The sequence below is a fragment of the Larus michahellis genome, chromosome 8 (genome assembly GCF_964199755.1).
Source record: "Larus michahellis chromosome 8, bLarMic1.1, whole genome shotgun sequence".
Lineage (NCBI taxonomy): Eukaryota > Metazoa > Chordata > Aves > Charadriiformes > Laridae > Larus > Larus michahellis.
This window is the reverse complement of record NC_133903.1, coordinates 52,480,328-52,503,678: the sequence shown is the minus strand read 5'-3', so window position 1 is coordinate 52,503,678 and position 23,351 is coordinate 52,480,328. Positions and strand designations below refer to the sequence as shown.

Here is a 23,351-nt window from a genome sequence, read left to right as displayed (position 1 = left end):
CCTAACACCTAGAATCACAAGTCTGTATGTTCCGGAGAAATAAATGATGTCAGTATTTTGCATGGGACATATTCCAGGCAATTTTTATTTTTTTCCTCCAGTACAAAGTCTCTCCTTTTCTTTTTTCTCCCGTCTCCAGGATATTCCAATACTGTTATTTCTGTTGCTTCTTTCCTCCTTCATCCTTCCATTCTTTTTGCTTTCTCTTTCTTCCCTCCAAACCTGTATTTTTAGAGTTACGGATGATGTGACAGCAAAGTATGTGCTGCAGAAGCTGCAACTGATATGTCATCGTTGTGTTTTATTCCTGTCGTCTTGCAGACTCCTGCTACTCCAGGTGATGCCTTTATCCCATCTTCATCCCAGTCACTTCCTGCTAGTACAGACGTGTTTGGCTCTGTACCTTTCAGCACTGCTGCCGTACCCTCAGGTAGGGAATCTACTGCGGATACAGGCTCGACTCAAACTTGGTGATCCGTTCTCAGCTCTGGTGTGCATTTTGGTACTCAGGGTGTTAATTTAGTCCAGTGGAAGCGGGGAAGGATTTTGAGGACAGCGCTGCAGGGCAAGGCAAACCAAGTCTTTGACAAGCAGGGAGTACCTTATCTTGAATTCACCCGCATTTTTTAAAACAAAATCCCAAACATTCGCTGGGAGTTCAACCATAGTTCAGCCATCTGGATAACATACCTTCTAGGTACAGTAGTAGCAAGACAGAAAATAGCATTTAGTTTAGCTTTGCTTTTTGTTTGTGGTAGGAATGATTAGCCTGTGCTGTCTCCAGTAAACAGAGGATGAGATGTGGAGAATTTGACTGTGTTTCAAAGGTATTCCACTTAGTCAAATCCTGGTATTTCCCTTAGAATTTCTCGTGTTCCTTAAAGTGCTCAAAATACAAAAGCTGTGTCGCGTTCCGCACAGGCACGCAAGGCGTGTGGTTTTGACTGCTGATCTCCCCCTGGGATACTGAGAGCACTGCAAGAGCCGCGCTCTCAGCTCCGCTTACGGCGAAAAAAAAAAAAGGGGAGGAGGAGTGCCTTGAATCAGTCAACAGTGACTTTCTAATCGGTTAACTGCTCCTCTGATGGGCTGCGTTGCAGCAGCGGGTTAGCCACTGCATCTCCGAAGGGTTGCACTGATGGTGACGCGTTTGGGGATCATGTCAGATGAAAACCCCCGCTGCTTGGGTGAGGTTGCGGTGGGGGCAAGATAAAAGGACATCTGGAGAATCCATCATGGCCATCTATTGAAATAGATACCTATCAAAGTTACTGTTCTTTCACCACTCATTAATTTAGTCTTTCAAAGTTCTGCTTCTATTTTATTTTTGGCTTTTCCCTTTACGATTTTGCAACCACCTTGCTTACATTGAGCGTTACAAAACAGCCTAGAAATAAAGTGAAGAGGAAAAGGCACAGGAGGACTCAGAAACACACTCAGGTTAGAAAGAGGAGTTTTAAAGCTCCGACAGTACTAAAAAGTAAAAGAGGTTTTCATATTGTAAAGTATTAGCAGTAAATCATTAATTTAAACATGAAACAGCATATCTGTAAAGCATAATACTTCTATCAGTGGAACATAATTGTATTACATGGTTTAATTTGTAACATTTTTTATAGTGGTTTTAGTTTCAGAGTTTGGTTTTTTTGTGTTTTTTTTTTCTGTTTAACAAAGCACCTGATCATGTAATTCCTACACAGTCAAACTCTCGGTAGCTTGAAAAGAGGGTTCAGGTCTAACAGGAGGCAATTATAATTTTAGTCATAATCTTTAATTTCCTCCCCGATTAGAGAGGTTTTATGCAGGCATAATGCCTGAAGCCGTTTGTTGTTATCGGCTATGTAGTCCAGGAGAAGCTCAGGACCTTTTTGATGTTCTCAAGGAATAACCAAATGTGGGGGATTTTAAACTGAGTTCATCTGGGTTCTGTCTTTTTATTATGCGATCTGAGACGCTTGCTTTGCTCTTCGGAGTCCCAACGGTTTGAACTGTGGCTGTGTCAGAAGAGGTGGCACAGAGTCTTTCTCTTGCAAGAAGGTCTCACTCTCATTAGAGCGCCCTTGAGCTGTTATCTTAACATACATGAAGGTGCTTCCCTCTAACTTAGAACCAGTTTTGTTGCTGTGCCATTGGCAGGAGTTGGCTGGTGTTTGAGTCACTCTCCCCAGCAAAGAATTTAAAAAAAGGATGAGGAACTGCGGAAAAACTGGTCCTGGGCATCCTCTTCCATCCCTCTGCTTGCTCTGGCAGCTCATTTTTAGCAGTGTGTGGGCTGTTCTGAGAAGATGAAGTCCATCCCAGCCTGACACAGTGCACCATGTTCAGTCCTGGAGATCCTTGCCCCGAGAGGAACAGGACAGGCAGGGGGGAAAGGCAGAGGATGGGGGGAATGAGGGGAGCAGGAGAGCCTCAGTGGTGAGGAGCAGGAGTGTGCTGCAAGGGGGCGAGTCTCGGGAATGCTTTGGGAGCTCCTGTGTTTCTGGTACGTGGTTTGACCCAACTGATCCCAGCTGCGTCAAAGAGAGAGCTCTGGGGAAGGGAGCTGCCAGAAGGCCAGCTGCCAGCAAGGTCCACGCGCACAGGTCTTCACAGACCCAAGGGGGTACTCACTGAGGAAGAGAAGAACTTTTTTGTTCAGACGAGGGGAAGGATTATTGCCAATATCCACCAATTTGTGGGTTTCTATACGAGTATTTGTTCGGTGGTGTGAATTCAACCACGTCTTTCAGTTTTCTGTTTGAGTGTGCTGAAGCTCTGGGAACACTAATGTAGCCTGCGTGTTTCTGATTTCTTGTGTAGCTTTTTCTGCGTGCTCTTGACAGTAGTGTTAAAATCTTTCATCTTTTTGTTTTTTTTTTCCCCTGCTCTCTTTATTCTTTGAAGGTTATGTTGCCATGGGAGCTGTTCTGCCCTCATTCTGGGGACAGCAACCACTCGTTCAACAGCAGTTGGCCATGGGTGCTCAGCCTCCAGTTGCTCAGGTGATGCAAGGAGGACAACCGATAGCGTGGGGCCAACCCGGTATTTTTCCTCCTACGCAGCAACCGTGGCCATCTGTAGCTGGTCAGTTCCAACCAACTGCCTTCATGCCAACACAAACTGTTTTGCCTTTACAAGCAGCCATGTTTCAAGGTACCATTGCTCCTATAGCTACTGTTCCACCCACAAGTGATTCCAACAGATCGAGTCCACAGACAGACAGGCCCAGACAGAAAATGGGAAAAGAAATGTTTAAAGATTTCCAGATGGCTCAGCCTCCACCAGTGCCATCAAGAAAACCGGATCAGCCTTCCCTCAGTTGTACCTCAGAGGCCTTCTCAAGTTACTTTAGCAAAGTTGGGATGGCACAGGAAGCAGATGATTGTGATGACTTTGACATCTCTCAGTTAAATTTGACTCCTGTGACTTCCACGACACCCTCTACAAATTCACGTGAGTATTTATATGCTTTCAGCCATACCTTTCCTCAGACGTGAAAATGATCCTTTTTTTTTTTTTTTATACAGTAAATTGCAACACAGATATGGACTGAGAACCTTCATGCATGGTCTAGCTTATTAAATATGTTCCAGCTATAAAGAAAAGTACCAGAGAGGAATTTCAGAGCCCTGATAGCTGCAGTCTGAAATTTAATTTCTAAGACGACAGTAATATATGTTCTGTGCTAGAGACATGCAAGCTGGTTGGAAAATGCCCGTGACATTCAACCTTGCAAATGGTTTCACTTACGTCCCATTCAAACCATACTTTGCAGAAATTCGGGGATGGGTATTTATTTTAATAGCTTGCTGTATTGGACATGTGAGGTAATTCATTGGAGGGCTGCAAAATAAGCTTAGCGTGTTCATCGCATGGAGATGGGGGATTTTCCAGATTGCTGAAAAGAGGAATTCATGAGACACAGATTTACCAGGAGCCAGCCGGAGACTTTCTGTTCCACTTAGCTGCCATAGGGCAGGCGGCTCATGCATTCTTAATGTAATGTAGTGGCGTCTCCCTGGTTCCCAAAGACGTATGCCAGATGCAGCCAAACTTAATTTGGAAACTGCTGAATGAAATCAAATACATGGAATTGATAATGACTTCTGTGTTCAAATTTACCTCTTACAGCTCCTCGGTAGAAAATAATTTTCAGGGGTAATAAGAGTTGAGGGCTCTAAAGCACGAGCAAATTTTGTGCTGCTGTGTCTTTCTGAACAAGTTAACAGATACATATTCTGTTGCTGTTACCTTAATCTTTGTTTAGCTCCAACCCCTGCACCCAGACAGAGTTCGCCATCAAAATCATCAGCATCTCATACCAGTGATCCTGCTGCAGATGACCTCTTTGAAGAGGGGTTTGAAAGCCCAAGCAAAAGTGAGGAGCAAGAGGCTGTGAGTAGCAACAAGGTTTCTAAATACTGATTAGCTCTTTTAAGCTAGAAAAGGCAGAAGTTACTTAACTGTTGTTTGGTAGTGTCAGAAATAACTATTGTAATAGGGCTGGGCAGTATTTACGGGGGAACTGCAGACAGCATTCACTTCCCAGTTCAGTTTTGGTAGCTAAAAGTATGGCATTTGTGTTGATATGCACTAATATTGCATACAAGGAACCAAACTCAGAGTTGATATGTAAGGTTCTATATGTTAGTCGTATCCAATGTCCTTTTTAGCATACCAGCATTCACTTGATGGTAAGGAAGTCTGAGGTAAAACAACATACGTGCTGAGACTGCAGAAAGAGATGTGAGAGTTTGCGTGTTAAAAAAGATGATGGTTGATGTTGTCTTGCACATTCTTGCATCGCAGTTGCTTGCCTAGTTACATTCCTCAATGTTCTGGCCCTCGATATGTGATTTCTTTGCCTTAGACTCAGTGGACCAAAGCAAGAAATGTTATCCAAGCAATGACTTTAAATCACAAGGCATCTTAGGCTGATAAGAGCCTAAGTGAGCCAAAGGCAAGAGGGAGTCTGTACAAATAAAGGACCCAAAGGTACAAAATAACGCTAGCCTGGACTCTTTCTGACTCACACAGAGTGACTGGCTTTCAGGACCTTTTGCAGTTCTGGTTTGTCTGCTCCAGTACCTTCTGAAGTCTGTGGCAGCTCCTGCAGGGGCTCCAGCAGGTGCTGGCGTGGTCCTTCCCTGCCTGCATCAGCTATAGGAAACCACCGTGGCTTTTGAGAACGTAGCAGCGGTGAGGTCTCACTTTGTGGTTTTCATGAGATAGGATGTACTTGTTATGCCCACAGCATGAAAATGAACTCATGTTGACTTTTCACTTTCTTATTGTTGAGAAAAAAAGGTGTTATGTTCTTGTATTCTAGCCTGATGGGTCTCAGGCCTCATCCAACAGTGATCCATTTGGTGAGCCAACTGGTGATACTATAAGTCCACAGGTCGGTAGCTAGATAGCGCAGGTTGGGGTAGGTATCTGTCCTTTTTTTCTCTACACCTTGAGGTGCTCACTTACTCTTCCACCAGTGCCTACCATTGCTTTCATGGATGCATGGTTTGTTTTTCCTTTTCATCTCTTCTGTTTTTCCTCTCCATTATCCACAGTGTATTCCTCATGCTCAGTGGTTTGCATGGCTTTTGCCATTCACTAAGTGTTGCAACTTATGCAAATATGTGTGTTTTGGCTGCCTGCATGCTTTAAAGAAATGTAGACTTATTATCGTGTTCAAATTCTAAGGGGCAATAGGGAAACTGAGCCATTACTAACAACGTATGAGGCAGAACATTTTTTTGTTATCAAATGCAATCTGGCCTTCAGTCAGACGTAACATATTAAATGGAATAAGTCATCTTACCCATAGACATAACAAGCATCAAATAAAATTATGTAATGATACATGAACACCTCTACCCTAAATCAATGTGATAATCAGTAGAAGCACATTTATTATCTGCATGTATAAAATATTGAAATGGGTTTGTGTATTTTTATCTCCAACTGCAAATTAAAAACATCTGAAAATTATGATCATTCACATTACCATTGGTATACTGATGTTTTAAAAATTATTCATCAAATGTAAGTCATTTAAATCCAGACAGACGGGAAAGATGATCTTTTCATCTTTTGTGTTACAGAGCACGTTAGAAAATGTGGGTGCCAGTGAATGTTCTGGGATTTGTTTCAACAGACTATATATGTTTTACCAAAAAAAGACAGTAAAGCTCCAAAGTTTTATGGGTGCTGAACATTGTTATTCCATCCAAATACTCTCTGGTGTTACTATTTGAAGGATATGTTTCGTTATCTTCTCCCCGTCTGCCATTCATGTTTTGTATTACCCAAATAAGTGACCTGATACTGCTTCGGTGCTTCAGCACAGAGCTCCTGGAGCAAATCCATAACAATGGTAGAACCCCTTTTATTTTTGTACAGAAATTGCACTGTGTTTACCAGTGAGTTATCCACCCTGAGCCAAAGTAACTTGGTTTCAACTCAAAATTAATAGTTTCATTAAGAGTCAGTTTACTTTGTACAGTAAGTATGGTTAAAAAAATCTTACGCTAACTTAGCTTTGATCCCCTTGGGAGTTGTAAGATTATCTCTTAATAATATGTGGTGTGAGAAGGCAACTCCCTCTTCTTTAGCTTCGCCAACCTAATGCTCAGCTCTTGGGGGCTAAAGCAAAAGTAGCATTAAGCTTGGTGTCTCACTGAGCCTAAAAATGACAGAGTCAAGCTGGGATGAGCTGCTCTAGCGAGAGCATCCGTTGGTTATTGTACTCCAACGAGAACTGCTTCTGCAGGTTGATGGTGCCACACAGTAATTTGCCTTTGCCTGATGTCGGCCAGCGCTGACATGTCCCGGCTTCAGACCATTTTGGGAGTTCTTTCCTAGAAAGAGAATTTGACCTTTATCTGAGTCCCACGCTCTGTCTGCAAACCCATGTCCATTTGTTTATTGCGGTTTATCCTAGTCAGGGTAATTCTGAAATTCATCATGGGGAGAATAAGGTTAAAATCTCTTTCTGATTTTCTGACTGTCACAAAAATAGTTAGCATTATTTGTAAACTACCAGAAGTTCTGGAGATAACTTGAAACAGTAGCTTAAATCTGTTAATGCGTATTACTATGTAAGGCGGTCAAGTGAGGGACTCCTTTAGTTCTGCTTTTATATAATGCTTAGTAAAATACATTCTTTTACCTCTCAAGGGTCTCTAGGAGCTACAAGAACAGTCTATTACCAGTGATTCCATACGTTTTTTCTATATTTTTTGTTAATCCTTCTAGAGTCTCGCATAAAGAATGTGTAATTCTCAGAAATACATTCTGGGAAATGTTAAATAATGTTACTGATTATCGTATTACAGTAATTCTTAAAAGCTGTAGGCAGGAACAGGAAGCTGAACGAAAAGAAAGCCTCTATCCAGTGAAGTTACACTAATATCATTGTGCCTCTGTGCGGTGCCATTCAGCAGCAGTCCGTAGGAAATCCACTTGCTAAAACCAGCCCATCTAATTCTGAAGCCTAGTATCGTCAGAGCAACGGGAAGTCTAATCTCCATGGAAAATTATCAATTCGGGACTTACTACTGTGTTGTGTATTGAGCTCCACATTTGAAGAGAAACTTAATGGGGAGAAACATGTCGTACAATAGAATCGCAGTCTGCATAAAAGCCACTTTTGTGTGCCAGATGGGAGATTACTTGGCGCTTTGGAACATGGTTCTTCACACCAAGAACAGCACAGTATACAACTCAGATGAATGGACCTCTCAGGAGCACTATGTAATATTGTGCTCAGAAACTTCAAATGTATCTGTTCCCAGCATCTCTATGAAATCAGCTGTGCCCACGTAATATCTTGACTTACCTGATCTTGATGTACTCGGAATGCTCACCTGCCTAGTATTTTGTATGCTGATCTTTCAAGGTGCCTTAGCAATTTGGTCTGTTGATTCCTTCTGATGCTCCTTATTCTCTTGTAGAAATAATTCAGCCTCTTTCAGTTACTATCTTCATTTCTCCATTTTTCCTCTCTTCCTTTTGCGACCTTCAATTAAGATCTCAAAATCGTCATCCTGCCAGTAGCCATTCTTGTAAGTGACTCTTCTACAAATAGCTATGGGTTCTTAGTAGGTAAACATGACATTTTATGGCTATGTTCTGTTTTTGTCCCTTTGTGGTTGGAGATAAGAAGCAGACAGGCCTAACTTTCACAGGTGAAATAAAAATCAACTATTTGCAGAGCTATTCATAGCAAGATTTGTATTTGGTGGTTTTCCCTTTATTCGTGAGTGGCGTTGAGGATGGATAGTGATTTTCCAGAAAGGGTGAGGAGAAGACTGAATACTAAGACTGCCATCTTCAGCTGACTTATATTTAATCCTTACTGCTGCCTTAAGACATTGAGTGGGGGATAACTATGGTGAAAAGTGAGAGAGGGAAAGAGCTGTGTTTAGCTATGATTCTACCAAATACGTTAAACATTTCTTATTATTGACATTTGGGATGAAGGTAAGAAGTTGGAACAGAGGAGTTTTCTCCTGATCATCCTCTTTGCACCAGTGCTCCCAATCAGACTGAATTAGAGGATGTTGGGTGCAGACCCTGACGGTGCAATGGATCTACCACACCTTGACTTTAGGAAGCCCTGAAGCTATACCATGGAGAGCTTAGCAAAAGCTATAGAAAGGGAAGCCTTCAAGCATGATGAGAAAAAAGAAGGAGAGGAGCAAATTTTGACTCTCTGGTGTCAGGCTTCTTTGGATACCTGTGGTTATCTTGGCCAGCATCTTCTAACAAAACATCCCGATTGCGGAGAGAATAAATTCAGCCTGAATACTCAGATGGTGTATCACAAATGTGTTCTGACCACACAAACTGGTTGTTGAAGGCAAATTAGCAGTAGGGTGAAACTTCTGAAAGAGAATAAGGGGATATTTGATACCACAATTATTGCAATAAAAGTCATTTTAAGTGCTGGAACAAATGCAGCTCTATTGATGTGCTGCCCGGTTCAAGATTTGCACTGGCAGTCGTTCACGAGAGATTCTCAGGAAACATTCAAAACATTTGTGGCTAGAGCATATCTTCCTCAAAAAGTTGTTTAGTTGTTCTGTGAAATGTGTGCAGACAATTATAAGCCCTCAAAATATGTCACACCCTTCACAATTCTATCAGCACTGTCAGGAGAGCAACAGTTCATTAGAATATTTGTCTATCAGCTTTTGGTGGTACTTTGGTGGCCCGCTGCCATCATCCATCTTTGAGCGAGTGCCATTCTTAGTGATAAATGTTCCTCATAATCTTAGTCAGCTCCAGGATGGACGACTATAACTCTTTATTTGGGCTGTTATTGGGAAGCTGAAAGAAAATAGCAACTTATGGACAAAGCATTGGCGTGTCTGGGAACTTGGTGAGCTTCAGGAGGGCATATTGAGCTGATTCGGCAACCTCCTCTTTCTTTCTGCCTGCCTTCTGTTGCGTGAAGAATCTGAATGGGCTCAAATTACCAAAGGCTGTATTTGCAGGATCTGTTACCATCGTTCATCCAGCTCAATCAGAACTGAATAGAGTCCAGAGAGAAATTCATAATGATTGTAGGCGATCTTTTCTTAGCGTAAGCTCTAGAGCCCTCATTCTCAAACTAAAGACACAGCACCGAGCAGGGTTGTGACCCTGAGAGAGAAGTAGATAGGGTTGTGCATTTGGAAAGAGACCACAGTTTGGGAAGTACTGCTTTGTTCCAGAGTAATCCTAAAATTGTCACTTCGGGCCCCATGCTCCTTTGTCCATCATCATATTTCCCAGAGAATCTGAAGGGAGAAGACCAGAGAAATCCAGGCTGCTCTGGAACAGAGGCATCCTACACATTTGCCTTCCAGTCCTCTGCTAAAATCCCCTTTGATCTACCCATTTTAATATGACCAGCTCACACACAGGTTTCTCACCCCTTTCAGAGTGTCTCCAAGCCCGCTTGAAGCGGCCAGGTACCCTTCCATTTCTCCAACTTCTTTCTCTAAACAGGAGACAACATACCGTGTAGCTTGCGTAGAGCCGTGTACTTGCTGATTGTCAAGCCAGCAATTCAATTAGGGAACGAGCTCTCCCAGCTTTCTCTCTAATGAGGTCATTTAAAAGTTCCCCGTCTTCTGCACAACAACTGATTTTAAAAAGGCGCTTGCGATAATTTAGTACCTTTGAGACTTCTGAACAATTTGCTTCAAATTGGCCATCGGGTTCAAAAGTTAGGAAGGAGAATTGACAGATACGTAGGTGGAAAGCGTAATTGTGTGGCTACTGTTTTGGTAAGAAAGGGACCCAGAAATAACAGGCGTATTTCTTTGCTGCAGTTCATCATTATTAATCGGGAGCAGGGTTCATCTCTCTGAGTAGTTCTCTTTGCTTTTTCGTTTTATAGATGTGTAGCATCCATCTTGATACTAAAATGACGGAGACTTTTAAAACGCTAATAATTAAACTAGACGTCTGAGACTAGGAAATATTCCTAGGTAGGGTTATAATTAAACTAGACATTTGCGACTAGGAAATATTCCTAGGTAGGTTTATAGTAAGAATAGAGGCGCTCTGCAGTCATAATCCTGAACTAGAAGGTTGCTGTATTTATGCTGCTAATAGAGGCTAACTGTAATAAAATTAACGAAAGATAAGCCACTGGCTGTTAATGGGCCAGTAGGAATTACCTGTCTTGTCACCAAAGATATTTAATTTGAATCCCGCTTGCCAAGTTTACTATGTCCTATTTTATTGAGTCAGCATGCAATAGAGAAAGACACATTGCACTCCCGTTCCCTTCACTTGCATCCCCAGCACAAGATTCCCATTTTGGCCGGCGCTCCGGCACACTTATTTCATGAAACTCTCAGCGTTTGAGCCTGCCCTTTCGGATCAGTCAGCCAGGAGTAAAAGCGATGCTGGGAATCTATTGTAAAGGGCAAAGAAATCTCTGCGGGCCTCACCTCTACAACTGGGTACATCTCGCCTGAAGCGTTGCACGTCGCGGGGTGCCTCGCAATGATGAAAGGGCTGCCAATGGAAAAACAGTTTCCTCCCGACCAAGTCCCGTGTTAGGTTTGGGGAGCGAGCTCAGCTGCACGAGCCCAAGTGTAGATGCTGAATCTTTCAAGAGCTGTTCTCCAACGAGGAGTTCTGCTGGGGAGCAGATGTTAATATCTTTAAATTGGATGCAAATTTACTTCTCGTATTTACATAATGGTATTCAAAACCATTAGCGACCTTGTTACATCATGCAGTAGTGTACTATACCAGAAATACTTACTGTTTGCTACAGTCTTGTTTGTTGTGCAAAATGTTCCCTCGAATGGGAAGAATAAATTGATTTTAAGCATGAAGTATCTCTGGAATATGTAAATGTAGCGTACATAGGGAAAATTTTCACTTTGGCAGTTTTGGCAATTAATTCCGAGACACTTCGTAACTCAACATTTACACAACGTACTTGCAGCTTTCTAAATATTTAGATATCAAACTGAAAGCACGTATATTTACACCTTCCTGGTCCCTTACTGCAGCCTGTCACCTTGGTCAGATACCAGACCTCTGAATTCATACCCTCTTCCTGCAGTATCTCGTTATTTAAAGGCTACTGTTCAACGTAAAGAGCCCCATTAGTACGTGAGGACACAGCTAAACACTACTTTGGTAGCAGCCTCCAAACACAAAGGAAAACACACACTTTTCTAACCTCTGCCAGAAATTGCATGTCCTCAAAGTTGACAGAAGCCTTCAAATAAGATTTAGCAGCAAAAAAAAAAAGGTGCTGCCAGTTGTCGTCTTGGTTTCTCCCCGTGGGTTGATGAAAGCACATCAGAAGCGCTTCTGGGCCAATCCTATCGAAAGGAAAATACTTTAAGATTCAAGGTGTTTATGTGAATTGGAAGCTTTGTATGCTATTTTACTTGTTCCTCTCATTTTTATTCCCCCCCCCCGACAAAAGCCCACTCTTTCATTTCTTTCCCTCCGGATCTGTTCCTAACGCAGTGGTAGAAGTAGTGAGATGATTCTGTCGGTGAGATGATTCCAGTGCTGTGAGAAGAGTTAGGCTCGCCTGCCTTTTCGTGGCATTCCCTGTGATTTTTGCATGGAGGACGTAAAAAAAAAAAGGGGGGGGGGGCTGTCGTTATTTCTGCTTCTAAGACTCTCCAGAATAATGCCAGTGAAGCCCCCCTGCCTGCCATTGTGAGAGAAGCTATCTGTGAAGTCAACAGCACTCGACTCTCCTTTTGTCGCTTTTTGGTCCCTTCCTGCTCTCTCTTGCTCTCTTGAGTATCATTCGCAACACTTTACAGATACCATTCACAATGTTGGGCTACAGGCAAGATGCACGGCTTGAATTACCTCAAAATAATATTAGAAAACAAATCTCAGTCATTGTCAAAAAAAGCTTTGGCTGAGAAGATTGCACGCAATTACTGCAATTAATTTCTCGTTTAGGCATCTGAAGGGGGAAATCAACTAAAAGGAAGACGTAAGAGCACATTTTTCATTCAAAATGCTCTGGAAGAAAAGTTATTCAAATCAGTGAGAACTGCAGGCGTTTGCCACACGAAGTGTATGTTCAGATAAATATTGGGTACGGATAAAAGAAATTTCTAATTCTAATGGCTGCCTCATGTGTTGTTGGAAGTGCTGATGGCCAATGATGAACTCCTCCTCCCCTTCCCATGGTGTCAAGTTCAGTGACACCTGAGGACACCTGTTACTTAAGTGCATCTGCATATCTTAAAGGTATCTGAGGACAGCTCTAACAAGCACGCTTGACATTTTGAAAAGCTCTTTTTTCCCCTGAAGGCATTTGAAAAACTGACATCTTTTGTTCCAAAGGGATGCTCTCCCTCCCTCCCCTTCTCTTCTCCTCCTTCCTTTTCACTTCCCCTTGCAATCACCTCAGGTTCAGCAAATGCCTGAAGAATGGCCTGGTGTGTGTCAGGTTCCCACATTAATTAGTACAGATTTTCTCTGAACGAGCTGCAATAGATCATTCTGCCAGCTTCATGTCTGCGGTACGTGAAAATTGGCATAGGTGGACTCGGCACACAGTATGTGAAATGCAGTTATTTACTCTCAGTCGTCTCTTCTGATTACCTTCGGTTTTTCAAGGTCACAAAATATATTTGCTTCTTGCTGGGAAGAACTTTCAGCAGCCTTTATTTAATCATTCCGAAGGATTTCTCTCATCCTCCCGTAGTGCTCAGGGCTTCACCTAGGTGGGAAATGGGGAAGCAGAGTCTTTGCAAGCGTCAGAAGCGTAGTCATCTCAAGGAACGGGAGACAGCTTTTCCCTGGCACGGAGGAAACAGGTCATGTTTTGGATTTGTTGTGTTGCTCCTCATTCAACAGGAGATGCACGGTGAGGTGGGACAGGGCGCTGGGACGGGGCACAGCCTGGAGCACCGGCCAGGCACTCTGGGCACAGAGTAAATATAGCCCTACGGATCCGCCTTCGGGGCTATTTTTCTCATCATTTTTATAAGCAGTGATTAAAATCCTGTGCCATCCCCTGCCAGACATCTCCGTGCTCCGCACGGCCCAGCGATTTGCCAGCCTTCGGAGGTTTTTCTGCTCAAAATCAGCTTCTGCTGAGGCTGCTGGAGCAAGAGTTGATTCTAACTTGGTTAAATTCAACGTCGTGGCATGGTATTTGAATATTTATCAAGCTGTGGAGAGTTAATGCAGTATGGCATTAATTAGCCTTTCTGCCTGTCTTGTTCTTTTTTTTTAGATGTCATTCTTAGTTTAATAAATTAGTTTCTGGAAATGAAGTAGAATGGATTCCAGGGTCCGTGGATAGTTTGCTTCCCACCGCAGCCAAGACGAACATAGTTTTAAAGCACAGGGTGTCAGCTGTGAGGCAACACCGAAGAACACGGCAGCTTTTTCCCCCCCCCCGCGTCCAGGGAGTTCCCAAGAAAATAGCTGTTAGCAAATGGACGTGCTTTCCTTCCGGCTTTAACGATTGTACTAACGGTTACACGGCCTCCTAATCGAACTGCACAGAGCTAGCTCTCCTCCTTCCTCACAGGCAACTCGTATTGGGATTTCAAATCCCGTCCCAGCTTCCTTAGCTTGGCTTTCAGCAGCGGTTTCTGCTTGCGAGTGGTTTTTCCTCCATGAGGTGTGTAAAACCCACAGCGATCTGCCGCTGCTGTGCTGCCGGGGGGGCCTCCGCCTGCTACGAGTAACCGTGTTTTACGCCAGCCGCGTTTCTGGCCTGTAAACTTCAAAACATCCAGTCATATAAATATCATTTCATTTCTTCATGTGTCTACGGCCAGCAATACCTCCTGAGGATCGGTGCACGGCCAATACTGGAAGAGGAAATTGATAGGAAGCATTCATTTTCTCAAATTATGTCACGTTTTCTTCACAATTCAACCGGGGTGCCCTGATCGCTCAAGGCGGCACAGAAAGCAAACGCTTCCTTTGGGTTTTGCCTCACGAGGTATTGCTGTTCTCAAGCAGATGTTCTAAAAATGTTCTGAAAACTGTCTGGAGACATCTCCGCTTATTTTTATTTTTATTATCCCCAGGAAGCGGAACCTCTCTACGCCCAGATCAACAGACCTAAGAAATAGCATTGTTACAGGCTTGTGGTGCTCCAAGACTCAAACGAACCCCAACAACCTGGCAGGCCTTTGGCTTTCATGCTTTTTGCCGATTGATTTTGTCTGACAAGGCGAGATGATGCCCTCCTGGACTGGCTCTACGAGTGTTCCTGACGTATTTTTTTTGGCAACCAATGGCAGATTCCTATGGGCAGCACAAAACAGAAACTCTCCCTGCTTATCGTACCGCGTGTCCAGCCCCGTCCCCACAAGTCATGGGTATCCAGCCTAGGAAATGTTACTCCTCGGTCTTCTTTTAAACGTTTGTTATCTTCTGTATGCCACATATGAATAACGAGCATCTGAAATTTATCCAGTATTAGACATTCTTTTTCTTTTGAGCAAAAAGCAGTGTCTGTATGTAGCAGTGGCATTATCATTCAACAGCCTTTTGGGCACAAGTCGGCACTTTTTATGTCACGGTGACATGTTTTTCATCATCAGGCTGATCCTGACCTTTGTTTTTCCCCCCCCCCCGGTGTAGACATATTTAAACAACAACAACAAAAATACTGGCAGTGTCATTGAGAGGTTTGGGGTTTTTTTTTTTTGTATTTCTTATTCTGTAGTTTTGTATGAGTGACAGATCTAACAGCAAAACGCCTCCTGCGGAAACGATTCCCAACTTGAAACCACAGAATAAAACTGGGTTGTTTATCCGTCCTGACTGAAAATGTTGCCAAATGGACCTTTCAGTTCTAGCGCATCATGAGGAAGAAATGCTGCTTTTCTGTTTGAATACTCATGTTGTGGGTAGAGAAAGGACATCGAGTCCCACTGAGGAAAGACGAAAGAGTCAGTATTTCCTAGGAAACTCTAAACAAAGTGCAGAAAAAGGAATATTTTTATTTCTTCGATATCTTGCTGCTGTAATGCTATGCAGACAAGTGTTTTCTTCTCTGTGTGCCATTTTTGATGAAAAAAAAAAAATCATTTGCCAAATAATACTGGTATGATTCTGGTTTAGGAATTTGGATGAAGCAGACTTTACAAATGGGACAAGGATGGCATGGATTTTGGAGCTACAAACTGATTCTGTGATCAAATTGTTCATCTTTATCACTTTTTGTACATCAGAAAAATCAAATGGGATTTTTATTTTATAACTTGGAAAAAAAAAATCTTACTGTTAAACTCTTTAAATGTTTAAGGGGAAATGGCTTTAAGGAGTTCGAATGAAAATTGCCAGTTTTTTTTGTAAATATAAATGTTCTGAAAATTCTTTTACTAATGCCATTACACAGTAGAGAAGGTAGCAAGTTGCAGTGCTTGGGAGGGGTGGCAAACCCAATTTGTGGTTCTCACATCACATACGTTTTTTCACGTGCTTACGATAACGGGCTGAAGCTCAAGAGCACTTGCCAAAAGCCGGCAGCTTGTCGGCCACTAGTGAAATTAATGGGAACACACGATTTGATGATCTAGTTTTCACACGGACGTACTCCACTTACAAGAAATCACATTTCATTGACATTCCTTTGCGATTCCAGAACCTCTGCATAGAAGTCATCAAACTGTTTACACACAGAACGAAAGAATTTAAAACTTCCTTTTTTTACATTTATGAAGCAGAAGTGCAGTGTTTGGGTTCATATGTTTAGCACATGATTTTCATAAAGAATCTATATATTTTTGCCCTACAGAGAATTGTTATACAGGTCAAATGTGTTTTCCTGATGTTCCTATGCAGTTACAGTATATTGAATTTAGTGGTTTAACACTAAAAGGAGAAAAAAAAAAAAAGAAGAAAAAAAGAAAAAAAAAGAAAAAAATAGAAAAAGGAAAAAAGGTTAAAGAAATCAAATGATTAATCAGTTTTTAGGGTTATTGTGCAGATTTTGGTTTGAAATTGACACATTAGGATTTACATTTTTGTCATGAATAAAATAGGCCTGGCGTTATAAATATTTTACTTTCTTTCATCTCTGTTATGAGCTAAACATGGTTTAGAAGACAGAATAACTGGGGTGGCGATTGTTGATATGTACAACCAAATCTGACAACATGATTCCGGTCTTTTATTTTGAATTAGAGAAATTAGAGAAATGTGCGTTACAGAATGTATGTGAATGAAAAATTAGCTGTGAATAGACCGAATGAACCTGCAGAGAAGAGAACTTTTATCCCCATTCACGGTCATTTGATGCTTATTCCTTAGTCATGTGCAAACAGCTTTGTAGCCGATCTCATTTTCCCATCCGTAGAACGATCGAGTTTTCTAACCGGAGAAGATGAATTAAAACTTGGCGGATTGAGTGTTTCAGGATTAAAAGCAGAGGTAAAAGCGTTTCTGAAGGACGTTTCTTTACGAATATTTTCCTAATTTGCACAGTGGTGCTACTTTCTTCCTCAGTGGCTCTTTTGGGTTTTGTCCTACATATGGAACCACAAAGACGATTTTGGTTCATCATGGACATTTGAGGTTTAGTATCATCGGTGCATTTCTGCTTATGGGGTAAAACGTTGAAAGAAAAAGAAGAGATTTATGTCTCAGAGGATCCATTGACGTCATATTTGTAGGAAGCAGATCATTTACGTAGTCCTTGCAACGAATAGGTGCCGAGGGAATGAGGCTGGGATTTTAGTGTCTCATGAGAGACAGCTGGACCATCACCGTGGACCTTTGTCTTACCTTTACCAACGCTCATAAATAAAAACAAATTCTGAATTGTCTTGTCATACGATTGGATCGTCCTTGTCCTGGTTGAGATGCTGAGTTGAGAGGACTTGGAAGGCCTCCGCACTGTACCAGTATTGTAGATAACTAAAATATCCAGCTTGTGCAATTGTTTAATCCCTCATCCTTCACTAGCACTAAATTCGTCACTTTAAATTTAAAAACCAGGGAATCCCACCAGCCATCCTGTGATCATCCCCCGTAGGTTCTTGATCTTTATCTGTCATGAAAAGATATTTTGATAGATCGTAGTCATCCAAGTGTCTGATGAAACCTTTCATCTAATAACGTACTGGGCACCTTCTTTGCAAAAATGTTTACTCCGTGGTTTTCATTCATTTTTATTTCTGCATTCTGACACATATTTTTTTAATAAAGATGAGAAAGATAAAATGACTGTTGCAGTACATTTCTAAACCTACTTTAACTTTACCTCAGATAATGACCATTTGTTAACATATACGGACACATTATTTTTAACTTTATGTATAATGCATTCAGCAACAACAAAAGAAACCAACAAATTTTTAGAAATTTTCCATTAATTTCTGTAACACACCATGTAATAGTGTTATGAATAAAAACATTTTAAAAAGGCGTCATTTCAGTAAGCGTGTTTCATAGCTTTTGCTCTTGTGCGGTAATTCTGCCATTCTTACCGTGCAGCGTGGGTGTCTGTCGTGGCCAATATTTTTGGCAGTGGAAATCGTAGAATCATAGAATCTTCATGGTTGGAAATGACCCTTTGAGATCATCAAGTCCAACCATACACACGCACACAAAAAAAGGGCCTCAATGTGAGGAATACCTAATCTTAAGTGTTCTAAGTGTTCCTTATCTTGCAAATATTGAACTTGCTGCTTTTAATTGCTGCCTCCCTGTTTTTGGCCTCCTTTGGGATGTTTTAGGATGAGGATCCCAAACCAGTAGGTGTTTTAGTCATCTGTACAATCTCAGGTTCCCGGGAGAGACCACTCCCAGGTGCTACCAAAGCTGGAGTACCTTTGTGGCATGAGAAGCTGTGATTAATTTTGCTCGCATTTTCCTCTTTGAGTAAGATTTAAAACGTGCATTTAAAAATGAAAATTTGGAAAGTAAATAAACCCAGCACTTTCCAGTAATATGTATAGAATTGAGAGCAAAGCCTTGATCCAGTAAAACATTAACGATACCACCTTCTATTTCAGTGGGACTTTTCTGCTGGTCGGGGCAATGCGTAGGGTAGGCTGAAGTGGTTTGCTGGTGTGAAACTCTTGATGCCGCATGCAAAATAAAGTTGTTTGATATTCAGAGGTACCGAGTACTGGATGTCTCAGTCGAGCTAAGGAATAGGACCATTCTTTGGCAAGCAAGCACTGCAAACATGCAAGATACCACCTGGAAATTTAAAGGTAAGAAGTAGGTAAGGAGAGAGAGGTGTGGATGTGTGTGCGTATCTTTTATTGTATTTCTTCTTCTTGATCTCTCATCCACCAGAAATGTCCAGTAGGTCATACTGAAACATTTATTTCCTTTGTCAATGAACGTTGTTGGAATACTTGGATCTCACCTAAGAATAAAGGTCATTCTGTTGTGATGAAAACACGTTAGCGTTGTCAATTTGAGTTGGTGTGTAGCCAGCTGTGTTCAGCTGTCTGTGCAAGGAGGAACATGATCTCTTTTGTTTTCAATGAGCTACGAAATGTCAGCTTAAAGTGAAATAAGACACAGCTAAGCGTGGTTTTAAACTAAAGTGCATTTTTACAACGTAGGCCGAATCCAGTCGTGTTGATATTCATCTGGTAGCCCCACAGTTACGTTGGGTTTATGTTGAAAAAGCAGAAAAATTGGCTCATGTTGCACAGTTGCTATGCAGGCTCAGGTTAAAAATTCAGAGTGAGCGGGTTTGAGATTTAGTCCGGTGATGGTGAGGAATCCCCAAGTAGGAAAGACCTGGCTGTGTGTTGGCCTTGTTCGGAAGGGGAAAAAAATCTGATTCTTACTGTACCCTGTCAATGTTCTATATTACATTAATGTCGCTGTAACCTAAGCGCAGTAGGAGTCTGAGATTGTATGTGAGAGTATCCAGCTCAAACATGATTAGCTCAAGAAATGGTCCCAATATAACTAATGCTAATTAAAGCTGTGATCTCCTGCAGTAATGAGAATTTATTTAGCAAGGGTTTGCAGAATCTACCTGCGGTTTTATAGGAGTGAGGACTCTGACAGGTCTCTCTTTTTCATGTCAGTGACTTCTGGGAAAGCAATTGATTGTATAGACTGGGAATATGCAATTTCAACTTGCTTACATTGGATTAAAGGCAATGTTTTATGTGCTTTAATCACTACACAGTGACAGTTGCTGCAACAGATAAGCTAACCTCTTTCTTCCTTTTTCTAGGTTGTGATATGTGTTTCCATGCGCAGTTTCCTTTTTTTCTTACTTTTCTTTCTAAACAACTCGCGTCCTGTCAGGTTCATATTTATTAGTTTTCTGGCAAATATTGTCCTCAATCAGAAGAATATCTTTTCAAAGAAATAAAAGAGGCTATTTCTTGGCAGTGTTCTGTAGAGGTTTGAATCGATTGTCTACAGTTGTCTCTCTGAACCAACATGGGAAGCACGCAGTGGTGAAAGAACAAAGTGGAAGTCCACATGGCGACCAGAAAATGGAGGGGTTTGGGTGAATGGGTGAGCGTGGGTCATCTACACAAGCATCTGTGCTAACGGTCTTGTTGTCACTGTCCTTAACTGCTGCCTGCCCTACTCCTGGCGTCTGGTTCTGCTGCTGTACGTGAAACCGGAGGGACTCGCCCCCTGCTCCTGGCTGTGCTCTCGCGTGGCTACTGCAACAGCCGCGGTTGGTCAGAGGACTTCTGTCAGCTCCTCTGACGAGGTCTTCCACGAGTTGGTCTTCCATACTGATTCGCTTTCTCGGATCAGCCCCATTAAAAGCCTATTTATTATGTTTGGGTTTTTTTTAAATATCTAAAGCGGAGAGCTGGCATGGGGAAGGAAAAAGGGTATTTTCTTTTCTTGCTTTACTTGCTGTCTGAAAGTGTGGGGAAAATGAATTATACATTTCAGCGTGACAGTGAGGAATATGGGGAGATATCCTGATACGATTTCCTGATTACCTGTAACATCGCCTGTCTCTTTCTAAAATTATTCTACGGGAGGCAGGAAATATCAGGTCTATTAGTGAAACGACTCTCCGGCTATTAGTTTTTAAAGCTTTAAATAGTCTTATCTCAATGGACGTGTTTGCCCTGTGGCTCATCTATCACCCCTAAAATGTTTTATCAGCACCTGAAAAATCTCAATAAGAAGAATAGCCTCAAATGTTACCCATTCAAGGGGCTTTCCGATACAGAATGTATTTTTTTTTTTTTAAAAAAGGGTCTTTTAAGATCTGATATTGTTTGCTGGCTTTTCAACCCCATTTCATAGCTCCCGCAGCACCACTTCTATAAATACTCCTGACCAGCGAAGAAAGGAAATCACAATAGATTAAAAGAAAACCAGGTTAACAGGCAGCAAATCAATGTCCATTCAGCCTCAGACATTTGTGAAAATAAAGGATTATGAAGAATTATTGCCGGGTACTGGCAGCGTGAAGACCTTTTGTGGCATCTTTGTCTTCTTTAACAGATAGTTATTAGGGGTCTGAGAAAAGCTCTCGGTGTCAGAAGCCAGTTGTTATTAGAAATAAGCAGAAGTTACAATGCTGTAAGATGTTGCATTTTTTTTCTAATTTTCGTACCGTTGGGCATACCGAGATCATGAGTGTTCTGTGTTTTTTCTTTGAAAAATTGCTGTTTCTAGTTTGAAAATGGGGTTGTGTGCCACCTGGAGTTCTAATGGAGAGGAGATAGAGGCAAGGAACGTGGCATGGTGGGTTTTCATTTCTTTGCCTACTCCTTACTGCAGCCCCTGTCTTACCGTCTTCACGGGACCTTAGAGGTTTTGAAGTAGATGGACCTGTGCCCAGTTTGGACCGGGGCACTATGAGGCATTACTTTTAGTGAATCAAAAGGCAGAAAAGAAGAATTCAGCTCAACAAGGTGAATTTTTGATATCTAGGGCTTTTCAGAGACCAGCCTCGGCACCAGACAATGACTGCATTGGTAACAAAAACGGTGATGCAACGGAGACGGTTGTAGCAAACACCTGAAAACAGTCCTTAGGGTTTCTTGCTTGTAAATGTTACTGTGTATTTGCCACTTTCTGTTCTTCACCCTTAAAATCAGTGGGCGAGCCTCCTCTTACCTTTGAATGAGCCAGTTGTGGTGTTCTGCAGAAGGAAACGCATTGTGAGTTATGAAGCAGGGAATGAAAAGATCGTCTCAGAGAAGAAGAAGAAAACCCCTCTTTTTGCAAAATGCACTAACAGTACCACAAAAAGCTGCTTACTGGCTCCATTCTAACCTTTCCCAGGGAGGGCCTTTCATCTCTGGTGTGTTTCACAGTTGTTCTTTGGTCAGGAAACTGCTATTTAAAAAAAAAAAAAAAAAAAAATCTTTGGTGAAACTTGTACAGGTTTTATTTCCAGGGATCAAGGGGTCAGAAGCTCCTGTTGGTGTTACAAACTCCGCACAGGACGTGTTGCACTTGAGAGCTTGGTGTTCATGATGGAGGCTTAGTGAGGCTTCATTTTCAGGTGTGATGAAACCCACGTTCGGTGACTTACAGCGTTGTTAGCGCTAAGTGCTTTGGGACTTAAAAACAGCTCGGCAGGCAGCCACGGCTATTACAGTCAGCGACGAAGAAGGATCCAGACTGGGGCAAGAGGACACAGGCGGAGTTACGAGGCAACATTCCCACTGATCGGCAGACCCGCTAAGCCCCAAACTGCAAGGACGTGGAAAATGCGCTGTGGTGGTTGTGAATTTTGCATGTCAGACCTACCTCCAATTAAACCGGATTCTAAATCGTGTGGCAAACCTGATTTTGCTTTTCAGCGTGGGGAAGTCTGTCTCTTGGGTCCCCTGCTGTTGTTTCAGCCAAACTTCTCTCTGCTCATTCAGGAGCAACCTGGTCACCACGACGATGTGCGTGGCGAGAGGCAGCAGAGCAGGAGCAGGTTGCTTTGAGATCGTCACGCGCTGGGATCACTGTCACAGTTTGCAGTTAAATCGGTGAGGGTGCTCTGTGCCTGTAATCCTAGTTTCTCTTTTGCTGCTATTGAAATATCGGATATGTACCGCATTTCGCAGCCAGCAAAGATCCCACCGATGGCGAGGTCTTTCATGTAAAAGTGGGGTTTTTTTTGTCACGCACAAATGATTAACAGGTAAATCAATTGTGGCAAAGGTTGAGCAGGCTGTATCGCGTAGGCGCATCGTGGGTTTTAGGCTGGGGCAAAGTCATTTGAAACAAAAACGTAAAGCAAAAAAAAAAAAAGGCAAACAAAAAGCTTTGGGCAGCCTAAGCCGTCTTTCCTAACAGTTTGTCCTCCGTGTCTGGAGGTGAAAGGGCAGTTAATCACTGCCTGCCTGTTCGGGAACGTTGGGCTAAAAAACAGGCCGCCTGAAACACAATCTTTTCATTCGGAGCAGATTCCTAAAAGGACTCGGTTTATGTGCTTCTCTGTGTTGAGTTGTTATCATCAAGCTGCCAAACTAGAAAGATGCAGCAGCAAGTAGCTTGTTTTGCAGAGACATGGCTCCGCAGGCAGAATAATGTCACTTGTAAGGTAACTGTGACACATTAAGCGGTATAGCACTCGGCCAGGTAATGATGCTGAGGTTGTCAGCTTTGTTTTGTATTAGTGAATATGATTCATTTTATGTATAGCATCCATCATTCCCATAATAAGCCAATTAAAATGTATTTATTCTCTGTATCCTCGAAGCACTCGGGTTTAGCCCAGGGTGAGAAGCCATGCTGTTAGAAGTCATGGTTGCACACAGTGCAAGGAACCTCTGCTTGTCTGGCAAGTGGAAGGGTGGAAAAACACAACAATATTCCTCATTTTGTACAGGGAGACACAGATTCAGAGAACTTTTCTCCCTCTAAGACACTCATTGTAGGTTAAGGCTAATTAGGAAGGGGAAGGGAAAGACTGCTGCGCCTCAGGAACCAAAAAGAACTGTACTTGAAGTGAG

General features: G+C 42.2%; 1 protein-coding gene across 8 annotated transcripts in view; it reads left to right on the top strand.

Moving 5' to 3' along the window:
- Positions 1-17,867, top strand: part of DAB1 (DAB adaptor protein 1) — a 476,209-nt gene extending 458,342 nt beyond the window's left edge. For all 8 annotated transcript variants that reach the window (XM_074597941.1, XM_074597935.1, XM_074597942.1 and 5 more), the window contains 5 exons: positions 322-430; positions 2,884-3,432; positions 4,247-4,374; positions 5,309-5,407; positions 14,514-17,867. In XM_074597941.1, coding sequence (XP_074454042.1) covers positions 322-430; positions 2,884-3,432; positions 4,247-4,374; positions 5,309-5,392 — 870 coding nt within the window. In that variant the 3' untranslated portion in view covers positions 5,393-5,407; positions 14,514-17,867. The remainder of the gene's footprint in view (positions 1-321; positions 431-2,883; positions 3,433-4,246; positions 4,375-5,308; positions 5,408-14,513) is intronic.
- Positions 17,868-23,351: the final 5,484 nt, after the last annotated feature.